Source organism: Lepisma saccharinum, chromosome 7 (assembly GCF_977018435.1).
Source record: "Lepisma saccharinum chromosome 7, izLepSacc3.1, whole genome shotgun sequence".
NCBI classification, from domain to species: domain Eukaryota; kingdom Metazoa; phylum Arthropoda; class Insecta; order Zygentoma; family Lepismatidae; genus Lepisma; species Lepisma saccharinum.
In genome coordinates this window covers 61901244-61923501 of record NC_139235.1, presented here as the reverse complement: position 1 = coordinate 61923501, position 22258 = coordinate 61901244, and the positions used below count along the sequence as shown (strand labels likewise).

The window sequence follows — 22258 nt, the reverse complement described above, 5'->3', positions numbered from 1 at the left end:
AAATGAAATAAAATACCCAGCAAACAATAAAATATCAACATTTCCCACTGGCATGATCACAGAAAATTGAGGAAAATTAAATTATGTGTAAAAAGGTCTAAACATCCTTGTGGGTATCATGTTCAGATGTTTTCACACCTTCAAGGGGCCACAGGTTCGATGTCTGGTGTAGGCACATGGTACAGCGGTTCAGATCCCACTTTAAACTGTAGGTCCAGTCCTGATTAGCCTTTCTGTGCATAAAGCGTACTTAAAACAACGTTTTCACACCTCTTTTTTTACCTTCTCAAGTTTTCCTTGATTTTTATATTGTAGCTTCATTTTAGTAATATTTGATGCCTCACTTTTAGAGCAGGCAGCTCTAAAAGTTAGCCATACTCTGTGAAAAAAAAATCATGTATGCATTTATTTGCACAGAGTTTCTGATTTTTCGCAAGTGACTGTGAATGACAAAGTGATTATACTCTCGTGTAGTAATCAAGTGACCCCAGATTTGATTCCCAATGGACACAAACTGTATACATAGCAAATGTTCCATGAAAACCTTAAAGTTCTCATTAGTCTTCTTAATGCATGTAGCCGATTGTCTGAAGTATGATGTGCCTTTGAAAAAGAAAATGCATATTTAGACATTTACTGTACAATAAAGGGATATGCAGTAGCTCAGTCATTAGGACATCTGACTACCATGCGAGAGACCCGTGTTCGATCCCCGGCAGGGAAGAACCGGAATTTTTTTCCACCTGTTTAAGTGGCTCTGGTGCCCACCCAGTGTTATATAAAGTAGGTACCTGGAAGAAACTCTGGTGGGGTAAAGGCAGCCACATGTGTGGAGCCCTAACTTCACGCCCCCTATATGCCTACATGGCATGATGCAAAGCACATGGATGCTCACAGGGATATGAATAATATTAATATTAGGACTAAGTTGAAACGAATCCCAATATATTGATATAATATGATAGTTTTACAGAGTTCAGGATCTTGTGGAGTCTGCAAAAATTGCCACTCAACATTTTTTGCAGTCTAAATATCCTGCAAATTCATAATTTTTTTTTTTTTTTGCAACAGCATTGTTATTAATTCTCTCATGTGAAATGATGACTATTTTAAAGCAAAACTTTGGTAGATTTCTGTGTTGTAGTTCCAATGGAGAAGTTGTGCATTAACATTTATAAATAATCAGGACTACTTTGATTTGCTACAATTTCCAAGTATTGGTGTCTGTATTGATGGGGGGAATCAGTAAAAGATTTTCTATGGCTTAGCTGACACCACTGCGAACCGTAACCGGTACTTTTACCGATTTCCACTGATACTGATGCATTCTAATAACTAAAAGTTGTTCAAAATATTGATTAGTGTGTAAATATTCCACTCCAATTATATGTATCAATTTAGCACTAGTTTTGCTTTGAAATATTAAAGAAACACATCAGAAATATTAAAATACATGTTATATAATCATAAAATCCAGGTTTTCACGCAAATCTGGTGCAGATTAAAAAGAAACTTGTAATTCTGCACAATTTCCAGGTAGCAACATTTTTTAAAAACCTGTGAAAGATGAAAACACCAGAAAAGTATCGGCTGGTACAGTACAAGAGGTGAGACAAGAAACTCTCCCACCGATGTGCTGGGTCGGAAACGCGGCAAGCGCATGCGCGGACTTCCCTTATCGTGCACACAGGCAGGGTTGCTGAACGTCATAAATGTTGTGTGAGCACCGAGAAACAACGTGATCGACTTGCCTGTCTTCATTTAAAGTGTGTGTTTGTTTTGTGTGCAGTGCACTTGCTAGCATGGAAGCTTGCTGTTCAGAGAAATCAAGTAAACTCGGTGGACAGAAAGTAATCCACAGCCAATCGCATGCATTTATGAAAGACGAGGTGGGAGTTCGTATGTCCGAAAACCAGTTGCAAAGAAGGGTGGCTCGCGCATTTGGTGTTTCATTCAGCAGTGTGAGAAGAATTGTACTAATAGAAAGTAAAGCATGCACTACGTTGAAGAAACACTTTCATACGCCCCATAAAACACGACCTTGCCGAAAAATCAAAAGTTATATAGACGAGTTCGATAAGTGTGTTGTTAGGCATGTTGTGCACGAATTTCACCTTACGGACGGGGAAGGTATCCGAAGGGTTTTGAAACAAAGAATAGAGTTCCAAGGCAGTGTCTGGTGTGTGTGCAAGATAATACGTGACCTAGAGTTTAAGTGGAAAAAAGCGGAAAATAATAGACAATTGCTTATAGAAAAGGACGAAATAAGAAATTTACGTTCATCGTACCTCAAAGCCATAGAAATCTTTCATCGACAAGGACGACCCATTGTTTATGTTGACGGACTTATTTTCACAGCTCGACAACAAAGAAGGAAGCTTGGGTGGATGGAACCACGGCTGCCGTCAAAGCACCGGTGTCTAAAGGGCAACGTGTAATTGTTGTACATGCTGGCGGTTAATGTTCAAATCTGGAAAATATTTTGGCGATTACCACCATGATATGAAGGCCCAAAATTTTTTTTTTTTTTTTGATTTGATATATTTTATTTTACTTCGCGTTTTGTGCCTCTTGGCTAATTTAAGAAGATGGGGATGATTGATGAAATTGATGAATGGACATTTACAAACAACCATGACCGAGCAGCATTCGAACCCGGGGCCCTTGGCATCGCAGTACGATGTGCTAACCACTCAGCCACAGGGTCCGGGGAGAATTTGATCTCAAATTTGACATGAAACAGTGTGGTTGTTGTTGACAATGCCTCATGCCATAACATACATATAAATCCTGCACCTTTATCCTCCTCCCGAAAAGACATTATGATTCAGTGGCTTGTTCAAAACAACACCCCCTTTGATGCACACATGTTCAAACCAGAATTGTATTCATTGGTGAAAATTAACAAACCCCGTTTGAAGATGTTCAAAATTGATTCCATCTTAGCAGAACACGGTCATTCCGTTGTATGTTTACCGCCATACCACCCAGATCTTCTTGCTTAGTTTTCTTGTGTTCTCGTTCTGCATAGACATTTGGCCCGTATTCACTGCCAACCCTGCTTCTGTGCATCCTTCCCCTACGTATGGCTTGGGCGTGAGGTCGTGAGGAGTTTCTTGTCTTACCTATTCTACTGTATCGGAAAATAAGTTCCAACCAATATTTTCAGATACCAATACATTGGCATCTGTGCCAGCTCAGCCCTGCTTAATATTCACAAAAATGGCACATTGTGATACTAAAAAGAATATTTCTATCATCATGGTTTTACTATTGTGTACAAGAAATTACGTATTTCCGCATTACTAATTTGATAGTTTTTTTCCGATTAATTTCCGATAAATGAGAACTTGAACTACTATCTACCCAAACTCACATCCCCTGGTGTCTTCAAAGCCACATGCTAATTCCACGGCAACTACATCAGCAGAACCATGCACACTGTACAAGAACGGGCTGAGGAACATGTAAAAAATGTCAAAGAAATGCACACCAGGATCACGTCTTTCACAACACCTCCACACCACAAATCACTCCCATCTCCTCCACATCCATACTTCACCCACCCAGCTCCCTCATAGAAAACACCATCAAAGGAAACCGTGACGTCATCCAAGAAAAAGCAGCACACCCTACCTAGCATTCCATTCTTCAAAAAACCCCAGACGAAAAAATGCATCCACCTCGCTTGGTCCCCTTCTACCCACCCAAAGAACATGAACCACACAATGCAACAGATGACCCAAGCCCCCCCCCAATCACCACCAAGCAACTGAAACCAAAACAACTGCCAGCAGAAAGCACAGCAAATGACACAAGCCAAGAAACACACACCAGCGCCGCCAGATGGGAGAAAATGGAACTGCTCCCACCCAGGAACTAACATAGAAGTGACACACTACCATTTCTGTGACAGATGTCGTATCCTCAGTGAATGAAGCCAGTGAGCCTTCAAAATTAATTTGACAAAACTATTAAGTTAGCAATGCAGAAACGCAAGATTTCTCGTACACAATATTTCTATCATATTGACCGTTACCAAATAGCCTACTGATTAAACTGTCCAATTCATAATGTAATTAATAAAACAGATGCGTGGTGCTGTATCTATAGGGAAAATCTCTTTCAGAACCAATAGCAGATACATAAGTAGTGAAATATGTGTGCAACAATTACTGAAATGTAGAGAATTTTGCTAGAAGAAGTTATTTTGTTGACTAAGAAAGAGAGTATGCAATATATTTTTAAATTGGTTTGCTTTTCATGCGAGTCTGACAATGTTAATTTGCCTCATTGCAGAATCGAATTCTGTGGTTGGACAAGCAGAACCTGGTTGTGTGCTGTGAGTCTGGGATCATTGGACAAGATCTGGAGAGGGAGCTTCAGAAGGAAGGCTTCACTACAGGACATGAGCCAGACTCGCATGAATTTTCTAGGTAACTAATGTTTTTGCATGTAGGCTATTCCTTGTAAATTGGATCAATCCTAGCTACTTGACTATTTTTAAATATTCTAATTTATTGTGTGATGTTACTCTGATAATTCGAAATTGGCATACTTTGATTTTTTGTTTGTGTGACAGCCATTTTTCTTTTATTTTTCATGTCAAGTTTGTTTTTTGAGAGCCTTGTGGAAACTGGATTATCTCAGCTATTGCAACTGTTAACCTGGGGTAGAACCCATTGTCTAAATAACAAAAATGCAATGATTTTCTGCACATTTGTACCTGGCATATTTCATTTCTTCATTGATTCTGTACAAATGATGATGATTTGTACTTCATACTACAGGAGAAACAGCCTTCCAAGAGACACAATTTTATCTGGTATAGATAGTGTATTTGGTGTTGAACCTAATATAGCAATCCATTGTTGCTTTTTTGTTAAAGCTGCCATTTCTATTCATAATTTCTGATGTGTGCAACTTACTCACTTTTATATAGATTAATTCGTATTCTCAATAAATTAATCAAAGATACAAAACTTTTGTACTTACGTGTAGAGAGTATCTAAAGGGTGATCCATAAAGAACGCCGGATTTGAAAAGGATGCCATATTTTTTTTGTTTGGTTGGCAGCATTGTTGGTGTGAATGTTGTCATCAGTTATCATTGAGGTTTTGTGTTGAGAAGCGTTTCAGTTGTTCTACTGTTTGTGTGTGTTGCTAACGCCATGGAAAGGTACAGTAAGAAACAGCGAGTTTTGATTGTCAAAACGCACTACAAGAATGGTGAAAGTTTCGCGGTAACTGTTCGGAAACTCCATACGATACTTGGTCATCTTCATGCACCAAACGAATCAACTGTTCATAGGTTGATCAAGAAATTTGAAGAAACTGGATCAACAGAAGACATCAAAAGCCCTGGATGCCCTCGAAGTCGCTGGAGTGAAGCAAATGTTGCTGTTGTGCATGATTCTGTTTGTGTGAGTCCTGCAAAATCGTATCGCCGTCGTGCTCAAGAACTGCATATGGTGCCAACAACAATGCAAAGAATCTTGACGAAAGATCTGCACTTGCACGCAGGAACTGAAACCAGCGGATCATGGAAAACGACAGCAATTTGTTGACTGGATCCTTGAAAGGGAACGAGAGAACGAGGGTTTCGTAAAGCGCATCATTTTCAGCGATGAAGCTCATTTTCATTTAAACGGGTTCGTAAACAAGCAGAATTGCCGAATATTGGGATCTGAGTACCCAAGAGTGTTTCAGGAAAAGGAAATGCATCCTCAGAGAGTTACGGTTTGGTGTGGGATTTGGAGTGGGGGTTTGGTCGGTCCTTTTTTGAAGATGAAGAAGGAAATGCTATGACAGTGAATGGAATTTGTTACCGTGCAATGCTAACTGATTTTCTTTGGCCTCGTTTGGATCAAATGAACATTGAAAATGTATGGTTCCAACAAGACGGCGCAACTTGCCACACTTCACAAGAAACAATCAATCTGCTGCGTGAGAAGTTCCCGGACAGAATAATCTCGTTGCGAGGAGACCAAACCTTCCCACCTCGATCTTGTGACTTAACACCATGTGACTTTTTCTTGTGGGGGTACACCAAGTTACAAGTTTACCAGAACAAACCCCGAAATTTGTTGGAACTTAAGCAAGAAATTTGATGTGTCCTCAACACATTTGATGGGGAAATGTGTGATCGGCTCATGGTGAATTTCATGGACCGAGTGATTGCGTGTAGGGCTAGTAGGGCAGGTCATATGCCTGATATTGTTTTCCATGTTTAAACCTTAATATCTCCTGAAGAGAATGGTATGTGTTTTGTGCTTTTTTTTTCAAAAATAAATTTCATTTATAGCAACTTCAAATCCGGCGTTCTTTATGGATCACCCTTTATTATTTCATGTGACGTTTCGGGAACAACTGTTCCCTTCTTCAGGTTCTTTTTCTCGGCTACCAGAAATATGTCATAACCACGTCAAATCATCTCAAACGCCAGGAAAGAAGGAAATGGTACAATTTAGGTGAGGGTGGAATTTGGAAAACATTTCTACAATATTCACTTCCCCCATATTCCCTCGTTTGTTTAAAACCATCACTGTAAAAACTTCTCTTATAAAAATCCTATATACAATTAAAATGTTAAAAAGACACCCGCCTGTTACACTTACCCGTGCTGACTGTTGGTTTCTTCCTCGCTGTATGCAGGAGGTTGTGTGCATGCCGTTTCTCTCCTCACTAACCTCCCCCTCCTGTTTCCCTTCCTGCTTACGTCATGTCAAGTTCGAAGTCACGTTCTATACAGCGAGGAAGAAACCAACAGTCAGCATGGGGAAGTATAACAGGTGGGTGTCTTTTTAACATTTTAATTGTACATATATAGGGTTTTTATAAGAGAAGTTTTTACAGTGATGGTTTTAAACAAATGAGGGAATATGGAGGTAGTGAATGTTATAGAAATGTTTTCCAAATTTGCCCTCACCTAAATTGTACCGTATCCTTCTTTCCTGATGATTTGATGTGGCTATGACATATTTCTGGTAGCCGAGAAAAAGAACCTGAAGAAGGGAACAGTTGTTCCCTAAACATCATATGAAATATAGTTACTCACTACACCTAAGTACAAAATTTTGTGTTTTTGAATTGAAAATCTGAAAAAAGGAACCTGTTGAGATTCCTGATTGTTTTGGTTGTAATACTGTAGTTATTTTAGTGTTGTTGAATGAGTCGGGGAAATTGCAAATATTTCCCATCCCGAATGTCTGGATTTAAAAAATTTCCCGTCCCGATCCAAAAAATTCTGTCCCGCACACCCCTACCATTTATATAAAATTTGAAATAAGGGCAGGAAGCATCTTCAGTAAATATTTACATTCAATTTTTTCTTTTGCAGTCTTGGTGGCTGGGTAGCTACCAGAGCATCTGGTATGAAGAAGAACGTGTACGGAAACATAGAGGACCTGCTGGTTCATGCTCGCATGGTGACACCCACTGGTGTCCTGGAGAAAAGGTGTCAGGTTCCACGATTGTCCTGTGGGCCTGATTTTCATCATGTTATCCTAGGATCAGAAGGTGCAGTACTAAATACATCCCCCCTTCCTCTCTCTTTTTTCTGTTAACAGTGAAATACATCACATCACAATAACTCACTTATTCTTACATTGTTAATGCCTGTATCCATGCAGAAAAGTTAGTATTCCAGTATTTTGTCGTGCTGAACCACATGTCACCCCGTAACTGGTCGGATGATCTCCCACCTCGGCAGGTAGGCGTGGCCTTCATGGGCTGTTGCACCACAGGTTATTATAATTAGTAGTACTTCGATTGAAATGAGGTTTCAGGTGGATGTTTCGAGTTTGTGAAACACTTCAGTATGGTGATCAGGTTTAGACATGTTCTATCAGTAAAACAATTGAAAATCTGTGGGAGTTATGAATTTATAACATGGAATCTTTTACAGGCTTTTAAGAGAATTTATGTAGGGACTGGTAAACTATTCTGACTTTTGAAATACACAGGATTATAGGGCTGAGTTAATATCACACTATTAGGAAGTATAAGTTCAAGTTTAATTACCGATAGTAGCTACAATGTGGGCTTATCCCATGGGGCAGTGGTTGCGTCATTGCCTTGTAATCAAGAGGTCCAGGGTTCGATACCCAGTGAAGGCACAAGTGTTTCGGATCCCACTTTAAACTGTAGGTCCAGTCCTGATTAGCCTTACTGTGCATAAAGTGGACTTAAAACAGCAACTCAAACTAGCTACAATGTTTCTAGACTCCAAAAATCTTATGGGATCTGCCAATATATAACACAACATTTTTGCGGGCTTTATATATGCTGGAGAAAAATGCAAAATGCATAATTTTCATTACCAGCATTGTGGGGAGAAGTGGATTTCTGATTAATACTTCACATGAAATTATGAATATTTTAATGTGAACCTCTGGTGGGTTAATATGCTAACACGTTAAAATTTAAAAATGTTCTAAACTACTCTAAATTGCATCAATTTCAAAGTAATGTTGGGAATCTGTGACAGTATGGGCAATGGTATCGGTTCAAAATGGTATCAGCTTTGCTCTACACAGGGTGGATGATAATGATCAGATTATACAGGGTAAGTCAAAATGATGACCTGATTACAGAAATTTATTCTGTGATATCTAATAAACATATGTTATTGTGAGACATGCGCTTCGAAAGTTTAACTTTCAAAGTTTACTTTCCACGCAGTGTTTCCACTTTCTACCGCTAGGAGTCAGCAGCGATCAAGAAAATGGCATTGACTGGAGAACAGAGATTTTTCTGTGTGCTTGATTATTATGTGAACAAGTGTGCAATGGCATTTCCGTACCAAATATCGGAGAGAACCACCTACGGGGAAAGCCATTCGTAAGTGGTATGAAAATTTCAGAGATTCAGGCTGCATCTGGAAACGAAAATCGACTGGCCGTCCATCAATTGGGGAAGAGACAGTGGAACGAGTGCACACGTGTTTCGTGCGGAGTCCACCTACCGGGCAGCGAGAGAACTTCAACTTCCACAGAAAACTGTCTGGTGGATTCTGCGGAAACGTTTACAAATGAAATCCTACCACTTGCAACTAATTCAAGCCTTAAAATACACCGATTAAGCTTTGTGTACATCCTTCTGTTCCTCGCATTAATGGAAACGGATGGGTTCTCTGAGATGTTAATTTACAGTGATGAAACATCTTTTCACTTTTCAGGGAAAGTGAATAGACACAACGTAAGGATTTGGGGAACTTCTAACCCCTATGAATTTGTGGAACACGAAAGCGATTCTCCCAAAGTGAATGCCTTTTGTGCCATTTCCCATGAAAAGATTTATGGGTCCTTTTTCTTCCATGAACGTACTGTGACAGGACTTGTTTTCCTTGGTATGCCGCAACTATGGCTCCTTCCACATCTTGCAGAGGTTAGCACAGATTTCTTTCTCCAATTGGATGGTGCCTCTGCGCATTACCATGGCAGCATTCGGGACCATCTCAATGGGGCATTGGAACAACGTTGGATAGGCCGTGCATCTCCGGAGGATCAACCTCTCCTTCATTGGCCACCTCGTTCCCCCGACTTAACCCCATGTGATTTCTTCATGTGGGGTTTTGTCAAGGATCATGTTTACGTACCACCACTTCCAACAACATTGGATGACCTGCATGCTCACATCACAGCAGCCATTGCTGATATTGACCGCAACATGCTACACATGGTTTGGCAGGAGATAGACTATCGGCTTGACGTGTGCTGTGTTACGCGAGGTGCTCACGTTGAACACTTGTGATTTGTTTGAAAAAAACTTTGACAGTTTACCTTTCTTAGCACATGTCTCACAATAACATTTGTTTATTATATTTCACAGAATAAATGTCTGAAATCTGGTCCATCATTTTGACTTACCCTGTACTGTATGAACTACCTTTTATTGTTGATCAAAAGAGTCGATACATAAAGGGTGCTGCTGAGGTACGGCTAACAAAACTGATCTACATTTATGGTAAGAAATTGGTGATTTTCTAATGAAAACTTGCAAACAGCATTAATACACACATGGATTATACTTACTTATTTTATCCAATTAATTTTGGTGACCGCTTCCAACTCAGAACTTGTAATTATCAACTTGACAGAATTCGGGTGTGTCAAGTGTCTGAGCAATGTTCGCTGAGAAAAATTTTTGCTCGTTGAACAGACAGATCATTTACTTGACGCTTTGTGCTCTTTGATCAAATCATCAGTGCCTTTGAATGATCTGTGATAAATGTGGCTGCGTCGTGTGGACAAGATTTCAGTCTTTGAAAAGCTGTTTATTTTTTGGTGATAGTTGATGTGGACAATACTGTCGAAATTTTCATTTTCACACCCTTGCACAACTTTTCAAAACTTCGGAGTATATTCATTATTTAATATAATTTGGAATATTATTTGGAATAAACAACACTTGTATTTTAATACAATTACAGAAACTGGTATGTTACATTACCTTGTGTTACATGATCTTCCTCTGTAATTACGCTATATCGCAAGTCGATAATCATAAATATTTACTCTCTGGCCACCAACCCACCATCATCATATAGTTTTCCTCTTCTTCTCTTTGCCTCACGAGATCAAAAACAAAGTTCAAGTTCTCTCAGCGATCAAGTGAACAGTGCTGGCTGTGTGCTCAGATACTTGATGCACCCCTGGTCTGCATTGTTACACAAATGTCCACTAAGTGCTCTGTCATTGCTGGATTATCTGCTAGATGACACCTAGCCAACATTGCCATAACGACACAAACTGGAAGCCTGCCAACTTCCGAGGTGGATGCTGGTAATGCTCGCCAAAATTAATCAAATAAAATAAACAGTTCGTTACATGGATATGTAAGTAAATTTTGTGTGTTTATTTGTATTCGTCTAAGCCCTGTAACATGAATTGTGAACATCATTACAATGATATACTACCCACGTTCCATTCTATAGACCACTGAATCCACCCTATGAGTGATAGGTTCTAATGCATGATTGATTGGGTTGAAAAGACAAGTGATTGTGTTCTCTGCATCATATTTCTCAAATAACCCCTGGTGATTGTGGGAGTGTCTCTGCAGGTCATCAGTTCAGGTAGAGACCCTGATACAACTTGAAAAATATCACACGAATGAAGAAAATGATTGAAGACTGCAAAAAATATTTTTACATATCTGTTACATATTTCAGTGAATTATTCTGATTAGGTACACATTTTGCATGTTTTGACTACATATCATTTGAGATTTAACTATGGACGATGCATATTTGGCACCAAGCTCATCGAACATTTTGTGATACACAAATAACTTTACATGCACTGATAATATACTGGGTGTTCATAAAGTCCTGGTATCATTACAAAAAAACCTAGTTCGGAAACTACATGCAATAGAACAATACTGTTGATTGCAAAATGAGATACAACTCTCCACGTTTATATGCATACACGTCAATGTGCAACCCTCTAGTTACTCTTAGAACATCAAGGTGGTAATTCACTTCTGCCCATACACGCCCCAGCACATCACCGGTAACAGTTAGGATACTCTCTGTTATTCTTCTTCGAAGAGTAGCAACATCTGGAATAGGAGTGCGGTAAACACAATCTTTGACATAACCTCAGAAGAAGAAATCCAAGGGTGTGATATCAGGAGAGCGGTGGCCAGGGTAATGTAATGTTACCGGGACTTTATGAACATCCTGTGTATCCAAAAATGTACAGGTATTTGGTTCAAAAAATAACTGAGTTACAGTTACTGATTTTTTAAAAGTAACTATTACAGTTAATGGTACTTGAAAATAAACTAAGTTACTTTTACAGTTAGTTTCTGCTGGAAATTTTGTTGTAAGCAAATTACACACAATAAATGATCATTAATTGTAATAAAATATTTACATGAAGACTCATGTGTTTTATTTATATTTCTTGTACATAAGTCTTCATGTATTCATGCAACTACAATGTATAGATAGGGACGTGAAGTTTTAGTTTTATTTTCTCCTGAATTTTAATGTTATTTTTTACTGCATTTCGGTGTTATATTTTGTGTTTTAGTGCAAAATTTGGTGTTATTAATTTCAAATTGGTTTTATTTTTACATGCAATGTTACTGTTCCTTCTATACTTCAGATTTTCACAATGCTTCAGTTCTGGAAAATTGAGACAAATTTTAGTTTTCATCTCATCAGCCAGTATATACGAAATGTTTATTGAATGATATCACTCAAATCTTTGAAAATAGTCATACATATAACTTTCCCCAACAATGGCAAGAAAACCCCTCTGGGACCTCAATATAGTTTTGTGTACACATACACAACCTCCCCCTTCCCCTGAAAATTTTCCCGTTCTTAATAAATTTCACTTCTGGCAAGATTCTACCCTGCGAGCAAATTCTATTTCAGGAAGTGGTTCAACACTGTCAAGTCATGTCTGCACCAAACTGCAATAAATGAAGTGTGACAATTTCTATTGAATCGAATTTTCACCAGCTAGACTAGAAACGACAGTTCAAATAGCACTTCAGGTAGTTCTTTTTGAACAAAATAAGTGTTGTCCTTAGTATATATTGCATATTTTGCAGAGTTTTTCATGTTAAAGTGCAAAATTCGGTGTTATTGTGAAAAATGGCATAATTCGTGTTATTTCGCAATACCGAAAACTTGCCTCCTTAACGTATCCAAATACATTTTATACACTTTATTGTGCTTTCCTCACCTTTTTGGTGTTATCGTTAAAACTAAAACTTCACATCCCTATGTATAGATCATGGAAAAAATAAGTCAGCTTTGCTTGAAGGATCGTTCATTTACTCTAAACATACATGCCTCTCCTTTAAACAGTTTGTTTTAAAGAATAACTTCTTTCTATCTTGACTGCCATGTTTCCAATGAATGGAGCAATCCACGAAAAACATGGAATTATTCAAGCACAATTAGAAGAGACAAACTATAATGAAGCATTGATGTTCTAAATTTAGCGTGCATTGAAGCTGAGCTTCTTTACCTTAGGCAATCTATGAAAATTCTAAGAACTTGGCATCCAGAGAAGAAGAAGAATTGTCAAATTTAACTGATTCCCTTATGTTACAAATTTTCAAGTTAACAATTTAAGTTTCTTAAAGTAACTGTTCATAATGTTACTTCTGTTACTGTTGCAGTTACTTACTTTCATAAGTAGCTAGTTTTAGTTGAAATGCCTGGAAAAAGTAACTGTTACTTGGAATTTCAGTGGAAACTTGATTTCACGTTTTTCAGGGATCAAGTTACAGGGTAGCTACTCACCGGGAATTCCTTGAATTCTGGGAATTGTGTGTGAATTATTCACTCTGGGAATTACACATGAATTCTGCTTGAATTTTTCTCTGTAGACGTGAAAAATTGGAAGTTTTACATATTTATTTATGCCCTGAGGCAAGTTGTTCACAGTTTAGCTTTTATTATTATCGAGGAAGGAAAAGAAAAAGCTCCTTGGAAAATAAAAGAGAATTCTCTCAATCAGTTTGCTTTGTTATTGTCCTTTGCAGAAATATCTACAATTGTATCTGACAGAGGATGATTATTACAAGTTGAAGTTGATTAGGTAAATTTTAAATTCTTTCACAAATAACAATTTTTCGTAGATTACTACATTCTGTAACATTTGTGACTTGTGTTTTTAGATGTATTTCTAGTCTGAGTATGTGAAATGACAAATGTAAACTCCGCACCTTAAATGAAATATGTATATATACCGTTCAGTTGAATTGAATTAGAATTTTTGGATACATTGGAATCGCACAGACCATTTATGTTGTTAATATATTTGTGTGTATGTGTTTGTGTGTGGGTGGGGAGAGATGGTAATACCTAAGTTTGAAATAGAGAAAACACCTGCTTGTACCCCATGAATTTTTGGAAAGTTTACCTTGAAATCTGGGAATTATGCTTGAATTTTATCATGGTACTGGAATTAAAAGAACTTCAAATGCAAGAAAATGTGAAGTCCAGGAAAATTTTATAGCATTATGCTCTGTCAGGACCATGAAGATTGACTGTAATGCAGGGAATGTTAAAAAATTGAGGTTCCGCTGTAGCTATTTCCAAACACTGATAAATATTTGTAAGACTATACCTTCACGTTCTTGTAAGGCCACTGATATATATGCACTTTTACATTTTCAGGTACCCTTGGAGTAATCACAGAGGTTATAATGAAAGTGCGGCCTCTTCCTCCATGCAAGAAGTATGGTTCCATAGTCTTCCCAGACTTTGAGTCTGGAGTAGAGTGTCTACGTGAAGTAGCCAAACATGTAAGAGTCATTGCCATGGCTTTTAGTATGTATACATTGCCATTTTGTGTTGTTTCATACTCACTCTGTCATATCTAGACCTCGGATTTTTAAGTCCTAAAGTGTGTGCTTTTAGGTTCCTAAAATACGCTCTAAAAATCCTAAAATAGGTTCGAAAAACCCTAAAATAGGTTCTAAAAATCCTAAAATAGGTCCTAGAAATCTTACGTCAGGCTCGAGAAATCCTGAAGTAGGTTAAAAAGAACTGAAAATAGTTAAAATTCCTTGAAAAATACTGATTAGGTATAGTCACCGGCAATAAAAATTGGACACCTATATCCTGAAATACACACTATCTTGCATAACGTGTGTTTTGCCTAACCCTACTGCGACGGCAGAACTTACCATTTGAAAGTTGCTATTAAAATCCACTCTTTGGCCGTATAATTGGGCAACAATCATTTTTCATGTTATCCACAGTCAAACTCCACACAACAAAAGTGGTGCAAACTTCAATGCTGAAATGTTAGTTTGCAAGGTGTGAATGCCACAAAGCACCAAAGTGACGTGAAAGTGAGCAAAACCATGCAAATCAGAAGTTTGCACTTTGGACTGTAGAGGTAACAGTGGCACCAGACATTTTGTTTTGTCTGGAGCTTTGAAAAATCACCATGAACTTAAAGGAAGGGAAATCGACAGAGAGTACGTTTCAAACACGTGCGTCATTGAATTTTTTCGTGACCAAACAAAGCAAATGCCTGATTGTGACATAAAAATCCTGTAAAACCTTTAAATATGTATAAAAACCCAAAAAAAGGCTTGATTTAGGTGCATAAACCTAAAATAGGTTCTAACGAGCAAAATAGTTTTTTTAGACACTATAAAACTTCATCAGTTTTTTAGTTTTTTAATGAAACGCTTACATAACTTATTATTTCTTACCTGTAAAGGAAAAAAATAAGTTAAAGACCTAAAATCTGAGGTCTAGTCGTATTTATTAACATAATTACACAGTGTGAGTTTATAGGAATATCATTATGTAATGGTAAAACATACAGGGTGCCGCACGAAATGTCATACCATTCAATCACCTCATAAAATTTTTAATATCATATATTGAATGTTCAAAACACGTGTGCGGGTGAGTTGGTTCATGGAAAATCAGGTAGATGTCAGGAGAAGTCAGTATCAGACTCTATTTTGTTGCGAAACAGCAGTTTGCAAGATGGCAGATAACGACCTGTTGAGTGTCGAACAGAAGGTGAAAGTTGTAATGTTTTTTGCAGAAACAAAGAGTTTGGTAGCGACACAAAGGCATTTTCGTGCACACTTTGGTACAAGATGGGCTCCCTGTAAACAGACCATTCGCAGATTGTGCCAACAATTAGAAACCACTGGCTCTGTGTTGGAGAATAATCGATGGCGCCCGTCAAGTGTCCGAACACCTGAGAACATTGAAGCAGTTCGCGTGGCTTTGGCACGAAGTCCAAGCAAATCAACAAGAAGGGCGGCTGCTGAGTTACGAATATCTCTTAGGTCAGTCCAAAGGATTCTCCACTCTGATCTTCACTTGTTCCCTTACAAAATGACAGTTGTCCAGAAACTAACGGCAGTGGACAAGGAACGAAGGCATCAGTTTGCTTCGTGGTTAGTGGAAGATGATCATGTTCTGCACAACATTTGGTTTACAGATGAGGCATACTTTCATTTAAATGGTGTGGTAAATAAGCAAAATGTTCGATTCTGGGCAAGTGAACAGCCTCACAAACTGCATGAACGTGAGAATTATGGAGAAAAAGTGAGTGTGTGGGCAGCAATTTCAACTCATGGAATCATTGGACCGTTTTTCTTTGACGACACAGTGAACAAAGAACGATACAAAGAAATGTTGGAGAACTCATTTATTCCGCAGCTCTTGGCAACAGGTCTCCATTTACACATTCAGTGGTTCATGCAAGATGGAGCCCGCTCACATACTGCAAACATTGTTCTTGATTTCCTGTATGAGATGTTTAATGTGCGTGTAATGTCTGATCGGTTTCCTGAACGTCACGAAGGTGGGAGTTTGTGGCCCCCACATAGCCCGGATATTAATCCTTGTGACTTTTTTTGTGGGGTTTCTTGAAAGATAAAGTTTTTGCAAGGAAGCCTGCAGATGTAGTGCAACTCAAGGCCTTTATTGTGCAGTTGTGCCGTGAAATTTTGGAGGACTTGTGCTGGAGGGTTGTGACAAATGTAAAGGTTCGCTTGCAAGAGGTTGTGAAACATAATGGTGGACACATTGAACACATTCTGCACTAAACAAACTTTCCATACTCTGATAATTCACTATCTAACGGTGGAAGCGGCCCCGGCGCCTACCCAGCGTCGAATAACATGGGTACCTGGGGGAAACCCTGGGGGGTAAAGGCGGTCAGGGGCGTGATGCTGATCACATCACCCCCACTCACGACCGGATCAAGAAAGTGTGGGGCGTTACCCCCACACCCCCTATACGCCTTCATGGCGTGGTGCTATGCACAGGGGAACACTTTACTTTTTTAATTTTGTAATGTTTCGATAATAAGTAAATGTGTAATAAACAAAACAAATGGTAAGACATTTCGTGCGCCACCCTGTATTAAGCTGCTTCGTTTGAGTATGCTGTGTTCAGTCTTAAACTGGAAGTTAGTAGTGACGTGTTTCATCTCAGATATATCTTGCAGTTGTCTGGCTCACCAAACGATAATATTATTTTAGCATGAGCACAAAATATGTTACATGTACCATTTGTAACAAGTCTTCCATCTGTCACTATCCTGGGCAAGATAAATCCAATCTTTTCCATCCTTAACGATTTCCTTTAGGTCCATCTCAAACGTTATCCCTCCATCTTCATGTTGGCCATCCAACAGGTCTCTTATCATCAAGTTTCCCAATAAGAATCCTGTAAACTCTTCTATCTTCTTCCATTCGTGCCACATGGCCTGCTCACCTAAGTCTTCATGATTTAATTATTCTAATAATATCTGGACACCTGTTCAGTGATTGCGTTTGAATTTCCTTCCAGAGATGTCAGCCAGCTTCGATAAGACTTGTGGATAACGAGCAGTTCAAGTTTGGACAGGCTCTGAAGGCGACCCCTGGAGCACTTGGATCTCTTGTGGACGGCTTCAAAAAGATGTACATTACGAAGATAAAAGGATTTGATGTGCATAAGATGTGTGTGGCCACACTGGTTTTTGAAGGTAAAGATATATATTAATAATATTCTAATGGCATGCGCTGAATAGAATATGTTCTTATCAGTCGTAGATCTGGATTCATACATAACATGAATGTTGTGCTATGAAGTACATCTCCTGTGTGTGCATAATCTTCATGAATTAACATCTCTACGCTTGGAGGAACAAGGCAATGTTGAAGGCAACAGATCCCGTTGCGGTAGCACCTGCAGAGACGATTCCACGCAGGTAAAACAGCGATAGCGAAAAATCAGGCGAAGCCAGTCTGGCTCAATACTGTATGCCAGAGACCCAGGGTCGAGTCCTGATTGAACCTGCATTTTTCACTGAAATTTGTACAATGAACATTGTTGTTGGCAATTGATCACTTAATTGAATGATCTGGCCCTTCAATAACTTTATGTTCAGAAGACCTAATTAAAATGGTTTGTTTCACTGTCTCCCTTTTATCTCTGTCCCAGAATCTTGCATCTGTTGGGAAGGATGTTGTATTGTATATTTAGAAGTTGGTACACTTTTGTTTCAGATTCCAACAGTGCTTATATGAGTAAATTGAAATTTTTAATTTGAGATGGGATGCACAGATACTTTTTTTTATCATAATGGGTACACTGAAGAATATATTCTTCTTCATTGATGTATATATACAAGATGCCTATGTGGGTTTTATTGTGGATAAAATATATTATCTTCATAATAAGAAACTAATTGATGGAAGTATGTAACTCATTGATTGTGTGTAGAATTGCAGGGTGTCACAACAACCGAGATCTTGAACATACGTAACTTTTGCACAAAAGTGATAGAGGCATGAAACTTGCACTGTATTAACTTTGTCTATGTGGATGTTTTTTAAACATTATACAAAAAAATTATTCTCTACATGAACATTCAATACGGGGTAAAAGTTACCGGGGTGTAAAAATGTTTTTGCACGAAGTAAAAAAAAATGAAAAAAATGACAGCTATGGAGTAGCTTACAATAATTTTCATTGTGTATCGATGGTCTGTGTGGGTATTTATTGAATTGATTAAAGAACTATAAATTTTTACACATTTTGTGTATTACAGTACGATTTGGCAGGTTAATTATGACATATTCGAAAAATTTTTTTTTTCTTTCAAAATTACGAGGTGTACATTGGTTGTGTCAGACATCTGACTATGTTATTCAATCAGATGCCCAGATGAAAGAAAAGGTTTGAAATTTATCATGCAGAGAGATGGGTAGATAAGGTAGGTTAGTCTTATGTACACAGACAATAGATACATATAAAAAAACTATTGCAAGTTGCTCCATAGTCGTCTTTTATTCATATTTGTTTTTACTTCATACAAGAACTTTTTTACACCTTAGTAACTTTTCACCCATACTGAACTTGAATGTAAATAATAATTTTCATGTTTAAGGTTTAAAAAACATCCACATAGAATAGACAAAGTTAATTTCCACTGCAAGGTTCACATCTTTTATTGCCTTTTTTTGTACAAAAGTTACGTATGTTCAAGATCTCTGTTGTGACTTTTTGGACACCTTGTATCATATAAGCTAGTTCACTCGTGAGTGATGCATCTGTCAAGTTGATTACACTTTGAACTGATAAAGTAGATACTCTTGTATCTTATAGTTCCACACTGATAGTGATATCGATGTTTCAAAATTGTAACAATTAGTTGTTCAAAATTTTAATTAATATTAGTGGGTGATTATTCCAATCCAATTATAAGCATCAGTGTCAGTGCTCGAGGTTTGGGGGAGACCTTGGTATTGGTCGAAAGCAACATATTGTCATCGGTATCAGCTCAGCCCTAATAATAATCAAATAGGACACATGTGTAATTTTTTGTGGCTTTTAAGCTTTTTTTTCATGATCATCCTTGCCAGCTTTCAGTCTGTAGCTGTGTTGGCATAGAAGTCAAGCCTCATCATCCATCTTCTGATCTTCCACAACTCCTCTCTTTCCACTATGTTCCTATCTTCCTTTAACACTCTTCATCATCTGCTTTTGTGCCAACTTCTTCGTCTACCCTTTGTTCTCTTTCTCATTACTTGTGCTTGCTTTCTCTGGTAGTCTTTCTGGTTCCATACTATTAGATGTTGAAACCATCTGATCTGTACCTGATGTATTCCATCCTGAAATTCTACACAACATGTACACACTATTTTAACTGAAAGTAACCAACAATGATTTACATTCTCAAAGCACGAGGGGAAGTAAAAAAATAAAGTTATTTTGTATGTACTTTTTGTATAATATATTTTAACGGAAATGTTCACGTGTGCAACAAAGATGCATTTTTACACTATTTTTCAACATTGTCACCTTCTTTGTTGAGGCACTTTTCTAGGCGAGAAATCCATTTGTCAATTTGTCAAACCGCTGTCGATAGAAGATGGCATCTTAACCTTTCGGAGCCCAAGACCATTTTCACATGTAACTCCCTTGATGCCCGAGCTGATTTTGAGCAAAATGCAGAGTTTCAATGAAATGAGTGTAGATCGGAGGCTAATTGCCCTAGAGAGATGAGTGATATACCGTTGTATGCGGAATAAACCAGAGATTCAGGCTATATAAAATTTATGCAAATTTGGCGTATATGTGGCGGGAGAGGGGGAGAATACTCAAAATTCAAAATTTCCCCCCAAGAAAAAGTACATGACAGTGTCGACATGCAGATGGAAATTATCGCTGACATGTAAGGAACACAAAAATATTTGCATTATTAATCCGTATGACCAATGTAACTTGAGTTGTACCCCCAAAACGAATGGTCAGCACGCTACTGATTCAAGCTTCAAAATGCAGCGGTACCTTGAAATGACTGTAGCTCAGAGGCTAATTGCCCTAGAGAGATGAATGATGTACCGTTGTACGTGGAATGAATCACAGATTCAAACGATATAAAATTTATGCACATTCGGCATATATATGGAGGGGAAAGGAGGAATCCCCCAATTTTTTTAAAAAAATGGGGTTTCCCCTCCCCCCACCCCCCAAAAAAGGACATGAAAAGGTCAACATGCACATAAAATTTATCGCTGATATGTAAGGAACGTAAAAGTACTTGCATTATTATCTTATGAAAAATGTAACGTGAGTTGAACCCCCGAAAGGAATGGTCAGCATGCCATTGATTCAAGCTTCAAAATGCAGCGGTACCTTGAAATGACTGTAGCTCAGAGGCTAATTGCCCTAGAGAGATGAATGATATACCATTGTACGCGGAATGAATCACAGATTCATTCAGACAATATAAAATTTTTGCACATTTGGCGTATATATGGAGGGGAGAAGGGGAATCCCCCAAAAATCTCTTTTTTTTTTTAAAAAAAAAGGGGGTTTCCTCCTGCCCCCTCGAAAAAAGGAAATGAAAAGGTCAACATGCACATAGAAAATACCTTGGGTACCGATATACAAACTTCCTTTCAATGTAGTTTCTAGGGGTGAGGGAAACGCATTGCTTTAGAACAACAAAGCTGGCCTTCCTTTGTCGGCAAAATTTTTCCCTTGAAAAAAGACTCAAATAAGAAGTCGCCTTTTTCCCACCATTTTCATGAAAAGAATAAACGTGCAACAATCATTTCTGTTAAATACATGTGTTAACAACAATATGAAAAAAGAAAATCGAAATTCTTGCCAAAAATAGCGAAGTTATAACGTAAAAACTACGACCTTGTCAGAGCATCTCGATCGAGACGATCGGGCTCCTAAAGGATAATGAAGCCATGTTTGCTCCTTTCCACATCTTTCACAATCACCCAACCACCACTGAATTCCCGGCACCGCTTATGCACATGCTGCACAGTCATCACTCTTGGATGCTTGCAGTTCATGATGAATTCATATTGGTGATGTCCCTTTTGCCCATTAAAACCGAATAACTGATCACATCTTCTCACGTGTCCACACAGACAGTGTAGTAACCATGAATTATTGAGGATGTATGTGGAACTGAATCTCGAAACTCCTGCCATGTAGACGTCAAGGTATAAACTTTCTCCCAACCAAGTTGTGGCTCTCTACCTGGAATGTAACAAAAAATATGCATTAGGGAACCTTCTTTTTTTACTTCAGCATGTATATTTTTTCTGACATCTCCACTGCACACACCCACTATCCAACGAAACAGTCAGACACTGGTGAGAACATCTTTTTGTTTTACACCTACTGCTATCTCTCATCATCTGGCTACATTGTAGTTTGATGCCATATTTGTGTCCACAGTGAAATTTTCATTTTGTGTGGTAATTTTACTGTTTCCTGCCATTTTTATTCACCTACTCTTCTGGCTAGAGAAGAGTAGGTGAATAAAAATTACTTTAAATAATATGTTTACTTAAATAGTGTTTATAAAATACATCTTTATTACAGGAGAGAAAAAGGATGTAGAAATTCAAGAGAAGAAAGTGTACAATATTGCAGCTAAACATGGTGGCTTGCCTGCTGGTGAGACTAATGGTGAAAGGGGCTATCTTCTCACATTTGTTATAGCCTACATCAGGGTAAGTTTCTTTATTTTGACCTTATACAACATTCAAAATTGATGAAAGCATAAAAAGTATGTCCTAACCTAACCTAGTTTGAGAATGTTCAATCGTTGTCTTTTTGAATGTTGGCTTTCAACAGATTACTTGAGGATGGAAATGCAAGTGAAAGTAGGCTGGGGATTGAGTCAAGTCCCTTAGTGGGTTAAATGGAGAAATAATAAACTTGAAGATGTAAAAAGCATAGTTGTTGTAGATGTAATTTATGTTTGAACTACTAACCATTAAACACC

The 22258-nt window shown here is 38.1% G+C and overlaps 1 protein-coding gene across 1 annotated transcript in view; it reads left to right on the top strand.

Moving 5' to 3' along the window:
- Window positions 1–22258, top strand: part of LOC145989868 (alkylglycerone-phosphate synthase-like) — a 74734-nt gene that overhangs the window by 26578 nt on the left and 25898 nt on the right. The window contains exons 6-10 of the mRNA XM_083125333.1: window positions 4300–4436; window positions 7339–7517; window positions 14149–14276; window positions 17305–17482; window positions 21853–21983. Coding sequence (XP_082981459.1) covers window positions 4300–4436; window positions 7339–7517; window positions 14149–14276; window positions 17305–17482; window positions 21853–21983 — 753 coding nt within the window. The remainder of the gene's footprint in view (window positions 1–4299; window positions 4437–7338; window positions 7518–14148; window positions 14277–17304; window positions 17483–21852; window positions 21984–22258) is intronic.